General features: G+C 41.3%; 1 protein-coding gene across 3 annotated transcripts in view; it reads left to right on the forward strand.

Annotated features, from left to right (window-relative positions):
- Positions 1-21,736, forward strand: part of GRM1 (glutamate metabotropic receptor 1) — a 269,345-nt gene that overhangs the window by 226,946 nt on the left and 20,663 nt on the right. Inside the window, exon 9 of one of the 3 annotated variants that reach the window (XM_084623348.1) lies at positions 16,567-16,651. The exons of the other annotated variants lie outside the window; for them this stretch is intronic. Within the exon in view, the coding sequence (XP_084479474.1) occupies positions 16,567-16,627 (61 nt within the window). The 3' untranslated portion in view covers positions 16,628-16,651. The remainder of the gene's footprint in view (positions 1-16,566; positions 16,652-21,736) is intronic. 3 annotated transcript variants of the gene reach the window in all.

The raw sequence follows: 21,736 nt of genomic DNA on the forward strand, positions 1-21,736 counted from the left end.
GCCAGTCCAGTTGCACACCGCTGCAGAATCCCAGCCTATGGGCCCTCATCGACGCAGGTGCAGCTGATTGCTTCATAGATGCAGCAGCAGTCCAGATCCTGCAGATTCCCCTGCAATGAAGGCCCTTCTTGATCTTGTAGAGACTATTGACAGTTCTCCTTTATCTTCTGGTCCTGTAACAGACAAAACAACTCCCCTGGAGGCTATGATTCAGGGACACAGAGAAGTGTGACAATCTGGTGTGATCCATTCTCCACACTTTCCCTGATCTGCAGTATCTCCTGGCTGGCCCTCCATAACCTGCTTGTTTGATGGCATGCACAGGAAATCTTTTCCATCTGAGTTTTGTCAGCAGCACTGCTAGAGATCAGTAGATCCTGACCTGGCATTCAAATCTTGAGAGATTCAAGTGAGGATGATCATCCAGGCAGAACCTTCTATTGCACCTACAGTTGGGCTCCCCTTGATATACAAAGACTACGCTGATGTTTTTAAAAAGAAGAATTTTGTAAAAAACTTGTCTCTACACCAGAACTATGACTGCCCAATAGAGCTGCAGCCAGGAGCCAAAATACCATTTAGACGAATTTATGCCATAACAGAATCTGAGCTGACAGCACTCCCGGAATACCTCCAGGTGAATCTGGTCTGAAGATTTATCCACAAGTCGACCTCACCAGCTGGCACACCAGACCTGTTTGTCAAAAAGAAAAAGCAGTTTTTGACTCTGGGTGTTCTACGGCTCATTGAATCAGATAACTATCAGGAATTGTTACCGGCTACCCCTGATTCCTGACCTGCTGGACCACATGGGGTCTGCCTGCATCTTCACTGAGTTGGTCCTATGGGGGGTAGGGGTGTATAACCTTGTGTGAATAATAGGGGATGAGTGGAAGAATGCCTTCCAGACCCAGTATGGCCATTACCAGATATTTGTAGTGCCTTTTGGGTTGACCAACACTCTAACCACCTCCCAGCATTTTATAAATGATGTGTTCCAAGACCTGTTGGGCCAGTACATAGTAGTCTAGCTCGATGACATATTGATCTTCTCTGACTATCCTGAACAGCATACCACTCCCATCCAACCTGTCCTGGAATGCTTGCAGCAGTATGGCCTTTACGCCAAGCTCAAGAAGCGTGCCTTCGATGAGGCTTCCATGGAGTTCTTGGGCTTCATCTTATCCCCAGAAGGAATCCAGACGGACCCACATAAGATCTAAGCCATCCAAGGTTATCTGTCTGACTCCCCACACAGTACATGACCTACAACGCTTCCTGGGGTTTGCCAACTTTCATTAACAATTTATCCTGAATTTTTCCAAACAAATCGAGCCCCTCACTACTGTTCTTCAGGAAAAACACCCAATTCCATTGGTCTCCTGAGGCCCAGCATACATTCAATCAACTGAAACTGGCCTTTACTACAGCACCGATATTGGCTCACTCCAATGTCACATCTGCCTTCACTGTAGAAGTTGATGCCTCCAACACGGCAATCGGGGCTGTCCTTTCCAGTGAGTTGGTCCCAAATAAATGTTACACCCATGTGCTTATTACTACAGGAAGCTCACCCCTGAAGAAATTATGAAATACTTGACAAGGAAGTCCTGGTGACAAAACCATCTTTGCAGAATGGTCGCACTACCTGGAAGTAATTTGTTACCCAGTCCAGATGTTCACTGACCACAAAAACCTGGAATATCTACATAGAGCAAAAGCCTTAAACTAACGGCAGCTTTGGTGGGCCTTACCTTTTTCATTATTTGATTTCATTATCACCTACCATTCCAGATCCAAAAATGGCAAGGTGGGTGCTCTGTCACAAAGATTCAGTACCACCTCCCAAAACCCCAGTCAGGAACCAACCCTCATTCTCAAATCCCATAACTTTCTCAGTGCAATTCATCACCAAGATATACTCAGATTGATACACTCCACCTCTACCTTAAAAATGCCACTTTATGAACAAGCTATTATTGACAAGCAGCCACATGACTCCCAGGAAGGGATTACATACATAAGGGACCGTGTTTATGTGCCCCCAAGACCCTCAAGGATTGCGGTCATGCAACTGTGCCACGATTTTCCCCTAGTAGGACATTTATCTTACTTGAAGACCCAACAACTGATATCCTGCTCCTTATGGTGGCCCCAGATGCACCGAACCATACAGTTGTTCATTGCCTCCTGTGATGCTTGTGCCCACGTCAAGACCTCACACCATGAGCTCTGTAGTCTTCTCCAGCCTTTGGACAGCCCATCTCAACCCTGGGAAGCCACTGCTCTAGATTTTATCATAGAATTATCAGAGTCTAACAAATTTATGACCGTTTTAATGGTAGTGGACCACTTTACCAAAATGGCCCACTTCATCCCTTGCATGGGCCTTCTCTCTGCTGAAAAGACAACCCAGCTTTGGATTAGCCACATAGTCCACCTCCATGGCCTTATAGAGCGCATCAACTGCAATTGAGGGTTGCAGTTCATGATCCAGTTCTGGCACAAGGCCCTGCACCTGCTGGGAGTCTGCACATGTCTTTCTTCTGCTTTTCCTCCTCCCAGATTCAAAGGGCCAACCAGATTTTCGAGCAGTATCTGCAATGCTACACCAATCATCACCAGGACTAGTGGTCCTCAATTCTCCTGTATGTGGAATTTGCTTACCAAAAATACAAATCATGCGTAGAGGAGTCAGAACCCTTTTTTTTTTTAAACCAGTTATGGGTACTATCCCCAATTTTACCCACAATTACCTGCACAATTACCTTGCCCAACCTAGCCACCTCAGAATTGGTGCAGAGGATTTGTTGGGCCCAGGAAGAAGTGAAGGAGCATCTGGAAAAGGGAAAAGCGGACAAAAAGCGGCATGCAGACCAGCATAAACATCAAGGCCCCTCCTATGCAGTAGGACAAAAAGCATGGCTCTCCATGGAGCACCTCTGCACAGACAGACCTGCTCACAAGCTGGACTTTGGTTGCTTGGCCCTTTTAAGATCCTGTGACAGGTTAATTCAGTCACTTTTGAACTCCAACTATACCACTCTCTAAAGATTCACCCAGTGTTTCTGTATCACTTTTGAAACCCTACACAGAAAACCCTTTCCCTCACAGGAAATCACCCTGAAAAGCCTGGTCCCACATTGCCTTGGGGAGGGGCTGATGTCAGGGACCACAGGTTTTGAACCCTGTTGCACAGGACTGTTAGGAACTAGTAAGCTCCACCCAGTGACCTGCTAACAGTTGGTAGGGCAGAAGCTGGACCCCAACAGAGGACTCCAGTCCTGGAACCTGACTGGTAGAATGCTGGGGGTCCTGATTGGTCCACTGCATCTATATAAACCCAGCACAGGAACAGGAGGTTGTCCAGGCACCTGGAATCTACCCTGCTCCTGTTCTCACTCCCCTGGCTTGACTTCCTGGCATTCCAACCCAGTTTGACTCCTGACATCTGACTTGTGATTGTGATCTCCAGTTTGTGTACTGCCTCTGATTCTTGGTATCCCAACCTGGCCTGACTCTGGTTACTGATTTGTGGTTCTGCTCTCAAGTTAGTCTCCTGCTTCTGATCTCCCAGTATCCTAACCCAGCTGACTCTTGACGACTCTGACTGTGGACCCTGGCTTTAATCACTAGGTCTGGCTGCGCATGACTCAGCCGTAACATACACTCAGCCATTTGCTCCTCGTGAGCTTATTAATTTGCTTTATCATGTGAAGGTTCCATACAACTTGCAGGCTACTCAGGCAAATGCTTTTAAACCAACGCCCACACATCTACATACATTCATGGTCATGTTGCACATGGGAATTTCTTCAGATCTAAGCTAGTTTAACTGTTCAGGTTAGGGTGGCCTCATTTCTAAACAACAACAAAAAGGACACAATGGGTGAGTTTTCCCATTGACTTCAGTTAAGCAAGGATTTCATCTTTCTCTCGTTTCTCTCATCCTTATCCTTTTTTCCTACTCCCTTTGCACAGTGTGCAGTATATTATTGAATCGTGTCTGCCGTACACCCCACTCCTTTTTCTTGAGCATCTCTTTTCTATCTGCGGGCACTGCCTCAGTTTTCCATTCTTTTGTTTTCTCTCTAACTCTTTCCAGCTCTCTTCTGTCCTCCATTCAGTAGCTCAGCCAGAGAGTAGTGTGCCTTCTGCTTACTTGTCTATTCCATAAGAAAGGCCAACAGATCAACGACTGGCATAATCCGTTCCCTTTGGCTGACCTTAGGAATGCACTTGTGAAGCAGGCAATAGCACAACAGCTACACTTATTTGCAACCTCCTTTAAAACAAAACAACACCATTCCCTCACAGTGTAATCCGCTTCTGATGAACCCAAGCCTTGCACTATGGTTTATTTGCATGCTCAGTGGTGTCCCCCAGCTTTATTCCTGAAGGAATCTAGAGCGATAAGGCAGGTGAGGAAATATCTTTCATTGGACAAGACCTTTACTTTGTGGAGCCGAAGCTAAGTGAGGTATCTTATTGCAATTAGAAAAGGAAAAATATCCCCCCCCCCTTGGCCTTTTGGGCTAGATAAAACAAGAAGTCCATAGAGCGTCTGTGGGTCAGCCATTGAGGCTTGTTTCAGTTGGATTGGGCCCTTTAATTGAAAGAGCTGTCGTATAAGACCAAAAGTTCTTTTTATTTGTAAGTTATTCCCTTATATGGAAGTTCCCAGACCTGAGCATTTTTACCACTTTCAGCTTCACCATTTACCACTGATATTCACAACTCCACTCTCCCACATGATTTTGACAAGAAATTAAGTGAAATAACCAAAAGTCTTACAGATGCAGTCTGGCACTTGCACAAGGAGGTATGGAAACATTCTTTCTTTACATCATGCTCTCCCTTTGTTACTCTTGCGATGTTGAATCACAACATTTAATTTATCTATGGCATTAGACAGCAGTACATCACAGTGATGCATAGATGTACAATTACATGGAAGGGAAGTCTCACAATTAATTCAAATACTGCTTATTTATTGAGTTGGGGGAAGCAGACACAGCACTGTGGAAAACCTGAGAAAGTCTATCACCATTTTGGCGTAAAACTCGGGAATAAAAACCACGAGTTTATAATTTAAATTCTTGCGCATGCTATTCTTAGATAGCTTATTCCTTTTCCATGTATTTCTATATTTGTTTGTATTTATTATGTATCACATTTTGATTCCACAATAGAAAAATACAGTCATAAGAACCCAATTAAGTATTTTAATTTGGTATAAAAAAATATACCAATTCAATAGTGACTTACATAGACAATTGTTTTTATCTTTACTAGGTGCTCAGGTACAACAGTGATGAGCAGACTAGGTCTATCTAATACTAAGAATCTCATGCTATTGCATTTAAAATCCACTCATCTTTGGCCCAGTAATCAGTCTGTAAATCTCATAAAATCAGGATTTTTTTTTGTGACGCTACTAGTGTAATCATAATTTTGGGAGGGTCAGAAATACCACGAAAACAGACCCTGCTTTCCTGTAATTCCAAAAAATTCAAACAGAATGAAGAATCAAAATACAGGGGGTTCATGAAAACTTAATTTTAAATTTGAGACTGCCTTCTATCTCCTTCCTCATCCCCGAAGGTAGCAGGTTTCATCCCTGTGCTTCAGTTATTCATATATTCTCAGCAAAAACAAGTATAATTGTGACACATTTCATGAGCACACGGTATTTCAGGTACTAGCACTTGCTAGAATAAGCCATGCATAGGAGACTCCTCAGATGTGTAATCAGTAGGGATCTCTCAACCTATGTGTGATTTCATACATCTTTCAGCTAACTTAGAGATATAAACATAAACCTAACACTGAGGATACCATCTGAATTTGTGACAGTCTCTAGAAGATAGTGGATCTATAAAAAAAATGAATGGAGTACACTCCTCCCTATGCTATGTAGTGTTGTTTTTTAACCTGTGACAGATGTAGTCCGAATAATGATCTTATTTTAAGTTGTCCTAGTATAATTCAATGCAAGTTACTAACATAACTTAGCCTTCATGTTATTTAACTCTGTCAAAACACGATGTATGAGACAACACAGATGGCAAGATCTTATAAAAATACATTGGGACTGAAGCATTTTTTGTGGTGTGGTATGTCTCTGAGTGAAATGAAAGGCTCATCCACAGAGGCATGCCACAGTTTTAAAGCCACCTTTGGTGGGACCTTCTCTTTCCTGAGAAGCATGCCACATGTCACAAAATGCTGCAGGCTTAAATGTTTTACTACAAGTGAATAGCTGTGATGAGCCTTTTGAAAATTTGAGATGGAACAAACACAAGATGGCTGCTACTCTGAAAGATGAGAAATCATGGCGACATATAGGATAGGCCATAATATTTCCTGGCCAAACTTATGCTGTTGCCCAAATTTCTGGCAAAGATTTTACGGTGGTCACATAAGGTCAATCAGAATCCTGTGATGCTCTGTTTGACAGAGAAACGCATACAAAATCCATTCTGGATTAGACAGCCAGAATGAGGCACATGGTATACAGAAAATGCATGTGAAGAGACCCACACGTGGGTAGATTTGTAAGTTGACCAGTGCTGTATTTTGAAAAAGAGAACCTATAACAAACATGCCTGTTGTCACAATCACACAGCTCTTCTAAAGCAAACATTGCTATTCAGTACAAGTAGGTGATGCCCTTATGGGCTCTGGCTACACTAGGGAAACTTTCTAAAGGTTTCTAACCATTGTTAACATGGATTCAGCTCCATCGATATTCGTGTTATACTCCCAGACCCTGAACTGTGTTAAACACTGGAGTTTTATTACATTTAATTTCTAAAGAACCCAGATATAGCTTGCGCAAGCCCTACTGAGTCTCTCCAGAGAACACACAACTCACCTGAGACTATACCCTGCTTGCCAGCTGTGTCCCCTTTCATCTTTTCAGCAGAGCTCCAGTCCTTAGAGGGACAGAGAGCAGTAAAATTACCCTGGCATTCCAGTCAATTCTTAAGCAAAAGACTCACTTTCACATTAAAATACTTTAAGATGCCTACATAGTCATTTGAGTGCTACACTCCTCCCTTGTAAATGTAATGCCATCCTGACATTTCTATCAGCAAAGTATGCACTAGGTCCATTTCAGTTAGCCTATAAGATCCATGGTAGAACCATATAACTCAGACACTGGACATATGGCAAGCTATTTTTAAAAAACTATGAAATAATAAATATTAACTATAAAATATTTGGCTGGACCGATATCCCTACCAGAAAGCAATATTCATTCATTCATTTTCTGATATTACCTCAGTCTTGGATAAAATATGGGATAAGATACAGAAATAGGCACTTGGTATGGCACCTGACATATATGAGGCTAATCCCACCGTGCAGTCACCAATCCAATAGTAAGAATTATTCAGTGATGATAGGTATTCCTAGATGTTTATATGACCTAAATGTGGGTGGATTGTTCTGATGATTTGTCCTCTTGTGAACTACTGATTTCAGGTTCCATGGTCTTGTTTTTACATTCATGTCTTTCAGTAGCAGGTGCAAATGTCTCATCAGTCTGATCATCAGTTTCCAAGTTTACAGGTTCAATAACATCCTCATTTCTCAAGTGTGGATAAAATGTTTCTGCTTCTGGATTCAGAATCTCTGGTACCATCACATAAAGTAGTTGATCTTCACTCTCACTGTCAGAATCACTGGAGTCTGAATTCCTGTCCTTGTTTTGATCTCCTATAGGGCTGTCAAACGATTAAAAAAATAATTGCAATTAATCATGAGATTAAAAAACATGGAAGCAATTAAGTGTAGTTTTAATTGTACTGTTAATAATAGATCACCAATTTAAATTTATTATAAATATTTTGGATGTTTTTCTACATTTTCAATTACTATACATAATACAAAGTGTACAGTGCTCACTTTATATTATTTTTATTACAAATATTTGCACTGTAAAAAGATAAACAAAAGAAAGAGTATTCTTCAGTTCACCCCATACAAGTACTGTAGTGCAATCTCTTTTTCATGAAAGTGCAACTTACAAATGTATTCTTGTGGGGCGGTTGTTTACTATTATTGTGGAGAGTTTTCTGCACTCAGAAACAAAACAATGTAAAACTTTAGAATCTACAAGGAAGCATGAAGGGACATACAAATGTTCAGAGTACCTGGCACTTAAATACCTTGCAACACTGGCTACAACAATCCCATGTGAATGCTTGTTCTCATTTTCAGGTGACATTGTAAATAAGAAGTGGGAATTATCTCCTGTAAATGTAAACAAACTTGTTTGTCTTAGTGATTGGCAGAACAAGAAATAGAACTGAGTAGACTTGTAGGCACTAAAGTTTTACACTGTTTTGTTTTTGAGTGCAGTTATGTAAAAAAATACTATTATATTTTTAAGTTGCCTTTTTGCAATAAAGAGATTGCACTACAGTACTTGTATGAGGTGAACTGAAAAATACAATTTCTTTTGTTTATCTTTTACAGTACAAATATTTGTAATAAAAGTAATATAAAGTGAGCACTGTACACTTTGTATTCTGTGTTGTTAATGAAATCAATATATTTGAAAATGTAGAAAAACATCCAAAATATTTATAATAAATTTAAATTGGTAATCTATTATTGTTTAACAGTGTGATTAAAATTGTGATTAATCGTGACTGTTTTGCATTAGTTGCTTGTGTTAACTATGATTGACAGTCCTAATCTATTATTGTACTCGTTTGCCCTGTTCTCTATGCCTTCTGTGGTGGTTTAGAGGCTAGTGTTATGTCCGAGGGTACGAGTTCACAGGGAAGTAAAATATTGTGGTGAAGAATTCTAACACATCCTTTTCCATCTTCTGCTTTTACTTTATAGACAAAACTATTTCCTTTTCTTTGAAGTAGTACATGAATTTTATCTTCCCAATAGGATATTAATTTGCTTGGTCCCTCTATCTGAAAGATTCCTGACAAGTAATCCTTTCCACAAATAGGAGATTTTTAAGAACATTTTGATGCCAGTTCATAAGCTTCTTTCATCTGCTGTTTCCATTTCTCAATGTAATCTTTATGGTCTGCAGGTGCAGATTTATAGGTAAACAAGTGGGTAAACATGGAGATATACCACATAATAAATAAAAGGGTGAGCACCCATGGCCTCATTTCACATACAGGTATAGGCATAGATTACCTTATTAAGGAAGTCCTTCCAGTTTGCTTTTTGTTCTTTTGGCAATAGTCTAATTATAGCTGAACAGAATTCTGTTCAGTCTTTCTACTTGCCCATTGCTGTGTGAGTGGTATGGGGTTGTGTAAGATGTTTAATTTTGCAGTAGTGCTGAAACCATCTGAAAAAAAATCATATTCTTCACCTTGGTTATGATGAATCATTTTGAGGAAATTACATTTTGAAACAAAGTAAATGAAGATCTCATTTGCCACAGTCTCTTGCCTGACTTGCTGGTGGTAGAATAAGGTTGAACAAACCTAGTGAAGTGATCCACTCTGACTAAAATGTATTTATACCGTGACAAAGCTCTGTCCTTGCCTCCATGGGTCCCGCGTTTCCTGGCGGATTTCGCTAGCCTCAGAAGCTCACTGTGACCCTCCACATAACCCTTCTCTCTCTAAAGACAAGGGTCACAGTCTTCTGAGCCATTTTCATCATAAGCCAGCAAGGGAGGTGAGGAGAAGTTATCCTTCCTTGCACAGTCTCTATTGTCTCCCAGTCTCAGCGATTAATCAGGGGGCAAAGATTGGGGCGGGGGGGGGGAGCCCAGGTCCACCCTCTACTCCAGGCTCCAGCCCAGGGACCCTAACAGTATCAGCTATGATAGCTGACCTTTTAGAAATATAACATGTACAGTTCCCTGGGCTACTTCCCCCACAGCAGCCCTCACTTCCTTAAGCTCCACTTCACCCTTACCTCAGGGCTTCCTTCCTTGTGCCTGATGTGGTGTGTAGTACTCAGCCTCTCCAACAGCACAACTTCCTCCCACAGCTCCTGACATACACACCCACCTGACTGGCTGGGAGGCTTTTAACTAGTTTCAGCCAGCCCCTGATTGGCTTCAGGTGTCCCAATCAACCTAGCCTTCTCCCTGCCTTCTGGAAAGTTCTTAATTGGCCCCAAGTGTCTTAATTGACCTGGAGCAGCTGCCATTTCACTTATCCTGGTACCATGGATTTGTTTGGCCTGGAGCTAATATATCTGTCTCCCACTACTTTTCCATAGCCATCTGGCCTTGCCCCGTCACAATACCCTCCTTTGCTTCTTTCTAGATGCAAGAAGTTTATTGATACAAGCACAAATGGTTCTGTTGTAACTATGTATGTTAGTGGAGTTCTAGTAGGCTGGTGAGGTTTCTTTTGCTCCATGCATGTAGAGATGCTAGTGACATAAAGAGGAACACTGAACGTTATCTGCAGTGAGTAAAACTATACTCTCATGATACTGGTTATTCACTCTGCTCCTTGAGGTCCCATCTCTTCATGTAGTTCTTGATATACTTGTCTTTTGTACTTTTCAAATAATACCAGTTGAATTCTTGACTTGGTTTGCCAATAAATTACTCCATTTTTCTCCAAATACAATTGATATGATTCACTCATCAGAGTGGAGATCCTAACACATCCTCCTGTGTTTTCATGATTATAAGGTTTGCAATCCAAAGACTTATAAGGAAGAATTTTAGCAATAGCTGGATTTTTTTTTCTGAACTATCAACATTTCTTCTCATGTCAATTGACTTTCTGGTAGATTCAATACCCGTGGATAAGATTGCTACTGCCAAAGGGTTGGTAGTAATAGCTCCCAACCAAGGTACCTTGCCATCTCTTGTACATCCAAGGACTGTACAACAGCATTAATATAATCTTTGCTTGTTTCTTCTATGCTTTCTGTGATAGCTTTCCATATTGATAGGCATTCTGGCTAGGGCATCTGCCTCCACATTAGATTTCCCTGAAGAATATTTCATGTTGAAGTTAAATTCAGCTAATTCTGCCACCTACCAGTGTGCTGTGACATTCAGCTTTGCAAAGGTAAACACACAGGTTATTGGGTTGTTACTACTGTAAATTATGAAGGATTGTGCATAAAGGTAATCATGAAATTTGTTAGTAAAAGCCCATTTTAAAGCTAGAAATTCCAGCTTTCCTGAAACTGTATTTCAAGCATCTTTAATTTTTCAATATACTGTTTCTGACTTCTTTACTTTTGTTCTCCTTTTGCTGGGGCACTGAGATATAAAGTCTGATCTTTTTAAACTCTGGCGCTGTAGACATGCTTTGATTTTTCAACTCTTCCTGCTCTTCACTATTTAAGTGGTTTGTTATATATTTGACTAAAGCAAAGTAGTTTTTTTGCTGCAGTTTTACTGCAATCTGTCCCAGAAGTGCCCAGAGAGTCAGTCTTCCCTTAAATGTTCGCCCTTTAGCTAGTGTAAGAGTCTTCCTACCTTCATATGAATATCCTTAACTTTCTACGAACCATAGTGCTTCCAAACAATTAAATCTCTGCTAAAACTGTTCAGAGCTTTTGGAGGTTAGGTAAGGACCATACTTAGCTGTGTCCCTGAGTAACTCACTTCTATTCTCTATTGTCCTTCTTCTCTGTTTTCTTTTTGAAAAATCATTTTTGTTTATCTTACCTTCTGCAGCTTGTCCTGGAACAGTCCATGGCAGCTCATTCATCTCAGAGAGGACAGGTCATTGCAATTCAAGATGGTAAAAATCTTACATTGGTGAGCAGTTTCTCCCATGAGTGCTGCCACTTACATCTGTGGGACTGTTTGCATGAGTAACTTCTCACCAGTGTAAGAGGTTTCCCGCCTGTTTTTAGGACTTTAACTATTCTGAATAAGGTTGCAGACTCATGCATTCCACTTAATTTCTTCTCATTCTTTAGTTTTCTTCATCACAGCTTTAATTGGTTAAATGGGCCATCCATGAGACAATCAGATCTCCCTATTCCTTTTTGAGCTCTTTGGTTTCTAAAAAGAATAAAACTATGTTTGGAATAGTTGCAGACTAAATTTTCAGCTCATTAGATTTTTATGCACATAGGCACACATGACTGATGCAAAGGAGGAGCATAAGACAGAGGTCTTCCATTAAATTTTGTCTCCATGACAAAACTGTTGAGATTCAGTCCTGCAGCCCTTATGCAACAGGAGCAGGGCCAAGGTTTCCACCTTTTTGTACATACACCTTTTGATCTGGCACTGGCGACCACATGTCAGGCCTGAATCTCCTGTGTGGTAAACATAAACCCTATGAGCATACAGCAATAAAATTCAGCATGCCTCACAGCCTCTACTTAGGAAACACCCAGGGTTTAGGCTGAGAAGGGATGGTGGGATCAATGAGCAAACAAAAGCACCTGCCTGACTCTCACAAATACTATTTATCAATCCCTCACATTCACAAGCACCCAACTGATCTCCAGATGATCAAAGGAAGAAAATGAACAGTGGGAAATTCTGCCACTGTTGCTATTTTGCCCTTTGGGAGTGGAAGGAATAATAGGTCTCAACACTGAAGCATGATGTGATGATTTAAGTCATGAAGTTATGACACAAAGGGGATATTTTCCCCTATGCATATGAAATTGGAGATTTGTGTTTTTAAAAAAAAAAAAAAAAAAACCCTTTTGAATGATTCAGCACCATTGATTTGTATGCAGAGCTTACCCAAACAACAGCTTGATATTCTCATTGTTATCCTAACACCCTGTCCTCTTTTTGTTTATGGCACTCACTTGTTTCAAGAGAGATTTTAAGCAATTTGCGGCAAAGACTGTGCCTACCTGTGTGTTTTTGATCAGAGTGAACCTAGAACTCATTCAGATAGCTTCGACGACAACTAGCACAGTGGGTCCCTGCACCTGACTGCGCCTTTGGATTAAACCTGGGCAAAATTTTTCAGATGAAACTTATTTACACACACACAAAAAATGCAGATTTGGCAACCCAAAAATGTTTTGCAAATTTGTGTTAGTTGTCAAATTGTTCATATGGGGGGGCGGGAGATTTCAAAGTATTCAGTTTTGTTTCAGCATTTTCAAAACAGAACATTTTTTTAATTTGAAATGTCTTTTTGTTTTAAAACTTCTCTCAATTAAAAAGAAATAAATAAAAAATGTTTTAAAAAATGCTCAAAAATTAAACACAATATTTTTGGTGGGAGCGGGAGGCATTGGACTAAACATTTTGTTTGACCCAAAATTATTTTTATGGATTTTTTTCACTTTTGAGCTTTCCAAAAATCCCAAAATAATTTGTTTGACCTGAAACACTTTTGCTGCTGCTGTTTTTTTGTTTGTTTTAATTGCCAGAGGATTGAAAAATCCATAATTTGCACATTCTTCTTTGGATGCTGCTGCAGTATATATGATAAATAATAACAATGCCCTGCACATTAGTAGTCTTGGATGCAGGACAGATAAATTCAGGTCAAGGTCTGTTGGATTAGTGGCGATAGTAATTCCTGAGTTGTGGGTGACTACATCCAGATTCACAGCTATACAGAAATAAAACATCACAGATAGCAATTTACACTTTCCTGCAATCTTGACACAGCTGTTTGACTCATGGGATGATTAATTTACACTTAAGGAAAAATGTAGTGAGAAAAGCAACTCTTCTGTCAGACCCATTCTTTGCAGCATATTTCAACAGACCCGTTACTTTTCCTGAATTCTGAGCAGCTGGCTAGAAATATTCTTATGCTTCAAAGAACTTAAGAAGAACTAAGTTAAGCAGTTAATGGACTTCACTCAGGAACCCTCTGCTCTGCTGGGATTCCCTCCAAGACATTTTCCACTCAGCTCATTCAGAACACCTTGCCCAGTTCTGGGAGAACACTTCATCCAGTTCTCTGGGATTTCAAACATTCACTTCGACTCCAGCTTGTCACTCAGGTTAGGCTTGTAACAGCTTTTTGCCCAGGCTGGCCAGACCCAGATGCCGGGGGTTTAGGTACCAGGTGATACCACAATTCCAATTTATGTCACACTCCACGCAGTTCATATACATTTTTCTGAGCTATTAACATCTATACTTCTTGCCCCTACAGATCAATAGCTTTGCAGATTGCGTAAGGCAAGCATATCAGTTTAGGGTGTTTCTGCCTACTTGTTTGCTGTAAACATACTCACAATGGTTAGTTGTTTCAGCCAATACTTGTTCGGGCTTGTTCAGCAGTTTCTTGTTCAGGGGTGTCTTGTTTTACCTTAGGCCTGTGCGTGTCAGCTAAGCAGCCCTACCTGTGCTGTCATAGTCTGCTCTCTGATAGACTCTGTGCTAGTGGACCCCTATCTTCATTAGATAGCATTTTAAACACCTTCATTATGGTATGGCAACTCCTCATTTCAACACACAGTAGACCTTGTTCTGTAGCTACAAGGTATTTGAATAGCTGGTGAGTTATCTGTAACTTGCACTGAGAGATCAGAGCCCTTAATAATGGTCTTTTAATCATGGTGTCACAGTACAAAGATGAACAGGGTACCAAATTTTTTGAAAGAAGGTATATGTGATATAGGGATCATTTGGCTTACCACTGAATATTGCCACCACTTTGATGGAATATGGCAGCCATCTTAACAGTGTCAGCAACACTACACAAAACAGTTTACGGACAGAATTGAAAGGAGCAAACCTTTTCAATGAAATGTACAGGGCGTTTAGGGGGTTGTAATATCTATTTTTTTATTGTGGCCAGGACACACAGCTCTTAAGATGCCCAGCCACCTTTGGGACAAAAGAATAAAGATGCTTTCTGAAAGTATTAGGTAGATTTTTGGCTGGGTCTGGAAGTCTGTACCCTTCCCACTTTTGTATATGAGGAATTCATAGCAAGAAAATATCCCTAGAGTGTGAAAATGGGAAAAGTCATCCTGAGGATGTATCAGGGTAGGAGGAAATATGGAGTAGAAAGAAGATTTTAAAAAAATCCCCCAAATGATAGCAAAATGTTTAGGCTAGATCCAATAGAATCAGTTGCCTCAAAAGCAACCTGATCCCATGCCACACTTCCAAGTCAAAGGAAGATTTGATATTGTTTTTAATTGTGTAAGACCAGCTTCTTTGTTTCATTGTGTCCTCTCTTGTATACATGGTGTGCATGCTGAAGCTATACATATGATGGGAATGTATTTAGAGCTAGATTTTGGTCTCAAATGATTGGTTGCATATTGTCAAATATCTTGTAAAATCAGCTACTGTGACTGAAAGATTATAGAAATGTTGGTGGTTCTGTTTAATCTAAAGCTCTATAATCTTTGTGAATTTAGTAAGGTGAAGAAGAGGTCACACTAGCTAAGCTCCCAATTCTGATTGGCTTGAAATTTTCAAATCTCAGGGATCTTGTCATTGCTGGTAAGAGTTTTAATTATTCAAGAGACTCTACAGTGGATAGTTTGAGTGCTGAGAAATAGGCCCATAGCAAATTTTACTTGCAATCTATTTATAATAACATGGAAGTAATATCAAGGCATTTACAGTCCCAAACCAAGTATCCATGCATTGTTGTATACATCACACTGTGCTACTGTACATCAGTATGTTGTGAGAAAAGCTGATTTGTTTTATTCGTTAGAAGCTAAACTGAATATGCAGTATTGGTACATGTGACCCTTCAACCCTTTGTTATGGGGATAAACAAGGATAAGGCAAGTGTGCACCATGACTTTCTCGTTGTGGACAAAAAATGCTGAGTTTTGTTTTGCATTTCATTTTCAACCCAACTAAAACTTTTTGCAGAACTCTGTCCATATACTCCACTTGCAAAAGTACGTGAAATTTTTGTGGAAGCCTTTTTTTTCTTTTATTGGTTCTGTGAAAGACAGCATGGAAGCTTGCATCTGCTTTTGTTCACTATATAGCATAGCAGGGAAAAGAAATGAAAGAGGAAATTGCCTTCCATTATCTGCAGTGTTAACATCCAAAGTGACCAGTTTTCAGTTTTGAGGCATTAAATCGTCTAAGAGAGCCTAAACTTTATGCCTACCCTTCAGAAGCATGGTTATATCCATGAGAAACAAAGATCCACGTGTAAGGACTACCAATGACTATTCACTGTAGCCAGAGTCAGAGAAAGGTAACACTGAGAAAAGCAAACGATTGAAGTAAGGGCCAAAGAAGAAAAGTATGAACTAAGCATATAATTTTTTTTAAAAGCCTAGAGTAAACCTCTTAAAGTAAAGGTGGGATAAGAAGAGCATATTGCTCCTTTTGTACCATTCCCACGCATCTTGGAGAAGGCCAGGGGAGAGTTTCCACTGAAGACTAAATGCACAGCAGCATTGCCATCTGCTATTTGAGTACTTGTGGTATCAGTAGAGAGAATGAATATAAACACCATCAGAAGCCACTTGAAAATAAGTCACGCAGTAGCAAAGGAAAAATTTTTTTGCCAGTTACAGTAGGCCCCCAAATAAAGCGGAGGAGGAGGAATGGCAAGATTCAAAGAAGACTGGGACTAGATCAGGGACAGGCACCCTATTGAGTGGTACAACCACCATGTGTGTACATGTGTATAACCACTCACTGGGTGTCTTTTTCTTTTCAATCTTCAGGAAGAGGCAGCCAGAATTCTCGCCCACCAGCCAGTGTCCGTCGGCACATGTGCAGCTTTGAAAAATCCCACACTGCAGTGACTGTGTAAGAGAAGCTGCATGACAAATAGCGGTTTTACCCCTTGCTTTCTTTTTCTCATGGGTTTATCATTTCTAATAATGGGACAAATGTGGTGCATGCCATTAAAGATGGGGAATTTGCTTGTGTGCCCTGTTTTGCACAATGCCTTAATCTGATTGTCCATACACTCTTTAGAGGACACTTGCCTAAATTTTTTAGAGCCTTCATTTTTCATTATCTTCACTTTTGTCTGTAAATGCCTACTGACAGGTTTGCAAATACATATTTCCATACTAATTTTATCTTTTTCCATTTAGCCAGCATTTTTTCACCCTTTTTACCGTTTTGCATGGAGTTGAGATTATCCTGTGTGCTTTTAACAACTTCAGTTTCTTTAGTGGCTGATTCATGGCAAGACATCATTGCTGTGCACTGCTCTTGCTAACAGTACTTGTTAGTGAACCGCTGCTGTAGAGCCAGCAAAGGGAACATAAAACACTGGTTTGGCAGGACTCCCAAAAATAGGGAGGACACGAGGAGCTTTGTATGAATGAGATCTGCAGGATCTAGCCTATAATGGCTATTGGGTTGGGTTTTTTTAAATATCTCTTTAAGGCAATGACATGATAATTTTTTTTATTCTTCATCTTATTTTTAAAAGAGATTTAGAACCCGAAATACTGTAACCGTTTTATGGTTGGGCAAATTATTAGCTATAAACCTTTGCAGTAACCCTCTAAGCAAATACAAGACTATTGTTGAAAATACGCTAGCTGTTGTGCACAAAGTCTGTGGTCACTCCTAGCCTTTTCCTTTATAACCCTGCTTGCTGCACTAGGGAAGACAGCGTAGTGACTAGGTGGAAGTCCACTTCTTCTACACTTGCCCAACAATTCTGGGCAATATACAAAGCTACTTATAATTGGGGCTGCAGTTTATCTCCACCCTCCAGTCAGTGAAGTGTCATAGAATTTAGCATTCCAGCGTTTCTATGCTCCTTTGAGGAGTCCATACCACTGACAAGCAGCATTAATGCTCGTTTCAGTCAGATCAGCCCTCTGATTTGTTTAGTAGAAAAAAATATGGAATGATGCATCAGATACCGCAAAAGTATTTTGATGTAAATGGTGATGGTATCGCAGTGTTTTGGCAGCAGCCATATTTGCCTCAATGAAAGTCAATTTAAGGATTAGCACAAACATTTCCTCATTAATTCCCACTCCAAAGATAACATGCCCTCTTTTCTGATCTAGAACAAGTCCCTCAGAGTCCCAAGGGTACAGCTGCCAACTGCACATCAGGGAGGATTTATTAAGAAATGGGAAGATTGATATTGACATGCCATTAGGAGGCAAATTGAGAACAGTGCAAGAATAAAAATTCTAAAAAGTGTACAAAGGTGTGCTATAAAACTCTGCTATGCAAGGAAAGGCAGCAGCTTCTTGATCTTATTTTTGCCACTTTTTAAAAAATAGTAAAAAAAAGTCCTCACCCAGGTGAAGTCAGGAGACCTACCACTAATGGAAATGCAATAAATAAATGAGCCTTAAAAATGGCTTTTGGTGGTAATAGGTTAAGATGGGTTAGAATCCTAGAATATTAGGGTTGGAAGAGACCTCAGGAGGTCATCTAGTCCACCCCCTGCTCAAAGCAGGACCAACACCAACTACATCATCCCAGCCAGGGCTATGTCAAGCCGGGCCTCAAAAACCTTTAAGGATGGAGTTTCTACCATTTCCCTAGGTAGCTCATTCCAGTGCTTCACCACCCTCCTAGTGAAACAGTGTTTCCTAATATCCAACCTAGACCTCCCACACTGCAACTTGAGATCATTGCTCCTTGTTCTGTCATCTGCCGCCACTGAGAACAGCCTAGCTCCATCCTTTTTGGAACCCCCCTTCAGGTAGTTGAAGGCTGCTATCAAATCCCCACCTCACTCTTCTGCAGACTAAATAACCCCAGTTCCCTCAGCCTCTCCTCGTAAGTCATGTGCCCCAGCCCCCTAATCATTTTCGTTGCCTTCCGCTGGACTCTCTCCAATTAGTCCACATCCCTTCTGTAGTGGGGGGACCAAAACTGGATGCAATACTCCTGGTGTGGCCTCACCAGTGCCGAATAGAGGGGAATAATCACTTCCCTTGATCTGCTAGCAATGCTCCTACTAATACAGCCCAATATGCCGTTAGCCTTCTTAGCAACAAGGGCACACTGCTGACTCATATTCAGCTTCTCGTCCACTGTAATCCCCAGGTCCTTTTCTGCAGAACTGCTGCTTAGCCAGTCAGTTCCCAGCCTGTAGAAGTGCATGGGATTCTTCCTTCCTAAGTGCAGGACTCTGCACTTGTCTTTGTTGAACCTCATCAGATTTCTTTTGGCCCAATCCTCCAATTTGTCTAGGTCACTCTGGACCCTATCCCTACCCTCCAGCATATCTACCTCTCCCCCCATCTTAGTGTCATCTACAAACTTTCTGAGAGTGCACTTCATCCCATCATCAAGATCATTAATAAAGATGTTGAATAAAACTGACACCTGGGGCACTCCGCTTGATACCAGCTGCCAACTAGATATCGAGCAGTTGATCACTACCCGTTGAGCCTGACAGTCTAGTCAGATTTCTATCCAACTTATAGTCCATTCATCCAATCCATACTACTTTAACTTGCTGGCAAGAATACTGTGGGAGACTGTATAAAAAGCTTTGCTAAAGTCAACCTATATCACATCCACCACTTTCCCCATAGCCACAGAGCCAGTTATCTCATCACAGAAGGCAATCATGTTGGTCAGGCGTGACTTGCCCTTGGTGAATCCATGCTGATTGTTGCTGATCACCTTCCTCTCCTCCAAGTGCTTCAAAATGGATTCTTTGAGGACCTGCTCCATGATTTTGCCAGGGACTGAAGTGAGGCTGATCAGTCTGTAGTTCCCCGGGTTCTCTTTCTTCCCTTTTTAAAATATGGGCACTATGTTTGCCTTTTTCCAATCATCCGGGTCCTTCCCCGAATGCCATGAATTTTCAAAGATAATGGCCAATGGCTCTACAATCACATCAGCCAACTCCCTCAGCACCCTTAGGTGCATTAGATCTGGACCCATGAACTTGTGCATGTCCAGCTTTTCTAAATAGTCCTTAACCTGTTCTTTCACCACTGAGGGCTGCTCACTTCCTCCCCATACTGTGTTGCCCAGTGCAGCAGTCTGGGATCTGACCCTGTCTGTGAAGACCGAGGCAAAAAAAGCATTGAGTACTTCAGTTTTTTCCACATCATCTGTCACTATGTTGCCTCCCCCATTCAGTAAGAGTGCCACACTTTCCCTGACCACCTTCTTGTTGCTAACATACCTATAGAAACCCTTTTTGTTACCCTTCACATCTCTTGCTAGCTGCAACTCCAATTGTGCCTTGGCCTTCTTGATTATACCCCTGCATGCTCAAGCAATATTTTTATACTCCTCCCTAGTCATTTTTCCAACTTTCACTTCTTGTAAGCTTCCTTTTTGTGTTTAAGATCAGCAAGGATTTCACTGTTAATCCAAGCTGGTCACCTGCCATATTTGCTTATCTTTCTGCACATTAGGATGATTTGTTCCTGCGCCCTCAATAAGGCTTCTTTAAAATATAACCAGCTCTTCTGGACTCCTTGCCTCCTCATATTAGCCTCCCAGGGGATCCTGCCGATCAGTTCCCTAAGGGAGTCTAAGTCTGCTTTTCTGAAGTTCCGGGTCCATATTTTGCTACTTTCCTTTCTTCCTTTTGTCAGGATCCTGAACTCAGCCATCTCGTGGTCACTGCTGACTAGGTTGCCACCCACTTCTACTTCCCCTACAATTCTTCCCTGTTTGTAAGCAGCAGATCAAGAGGAGCACAGCCCCTAGTTGGTTCCTCCAGCACTTGTACCAGGAAGTTATCCCCAACACTCTCCAGAAACTTCTTGGATTGTCTGTGCATTGCTGTATTGGTCTCCCAGCAGATGTCAAGTTGATTGAAGTCCCCCATTAGAACCAGGGCCTGTGATATGGAAACTTCAGCCAGTTGTCCAAAGAAAGCCTCATCTACCTCATCCTTCTGATCTGGTGGTCTATAGCACATGCCCACAACTACATCACCCTTGTTGCTCTCACCTCTAAACTTAACCCAAAGACTCTCAACAGGCTTTTCTCCAATTACGTACTGGAGCTCTGAGCAATCATACCGCTCTCTTACATTCAAAGCAACTCCTCCAAGTTTTCTCCCATACCTGTCCTTCCTGAACAGTTTATACCCATCCATGACAGTGCTCCAATCGTGTGAACTGCCCCACCGAGTTTCTGTTGTTCCAATCACATCATAGTTCCTTGATTCTGCCAGGACTTCCAATTCTTCCTGCTTGTTTCCTAGATTTCTTGCGTTTGTGTACATGCACCTAAGATAACTAGCCGATTGCCCTACTTTTTCAGTATGAATCAGGAGGCTTCCCATCTTGTACCCTCCTCCTTGTGTTTCCTCCCAGTATCCCACTTGCCCACTTACCTCTGGGCTTAGGTCACCATCTGCTGGGGAACCTAGTTTAAAGGCTCCTCACTAGGTTAGCAAGCCTGCCTGTGAAGATGCTCTTCCCTCTCTTCGTTAGGTGGATCCCATTTCTTCCTAGCAATACTTCGTCCTGGAACACCATCCCATGGTCAAAGAATCCAAAGCCCTCTCTCCAACACCACCTGCGTAATCACGCATTCACCTCCACAATTTGATGGTCCCTACCTGGGCCTTTTCCTTCAACAGGGAGGATGGATGAGAACACGACTTGCACCTCAAACTCCTTTATCCTTCTTCCCAGAGTTCATAAAGAGCAGCTGATTTTCCTGAAGGGCCCCTTTTTAACTTCACCAACTCCCAGAAATTGAAATAAAGCAATAAATACATGTGTGAATTTGAGGTACCCTTTTTAAAAATGCAACCCTTAACTTTGCAACTCCCTCCCCTTCCAGTTATATGTAAACAGATTTAGAGACCTGCACTTTTTCTTGATCTGGGCCATATTTAGCCTTGGGTATTTTGCACCCAGTTACGACAACATAAGAACCCCATCCCATATCCGATCCTAGAGGGAACCTAGAAATGCAAGGGCA

This window comes from Lepidochelys olivacea (genome assembly GCF_965140295.1).
Source record: "Lepidochelys olivacea isolate rLepOli2 genome assembly, chromosome: 3".
NCBI lineage: Eukaryota > Metazoa > Chordata > Testudines > Cheloniidae > Lepidochelys > Lepidochelys olivacea.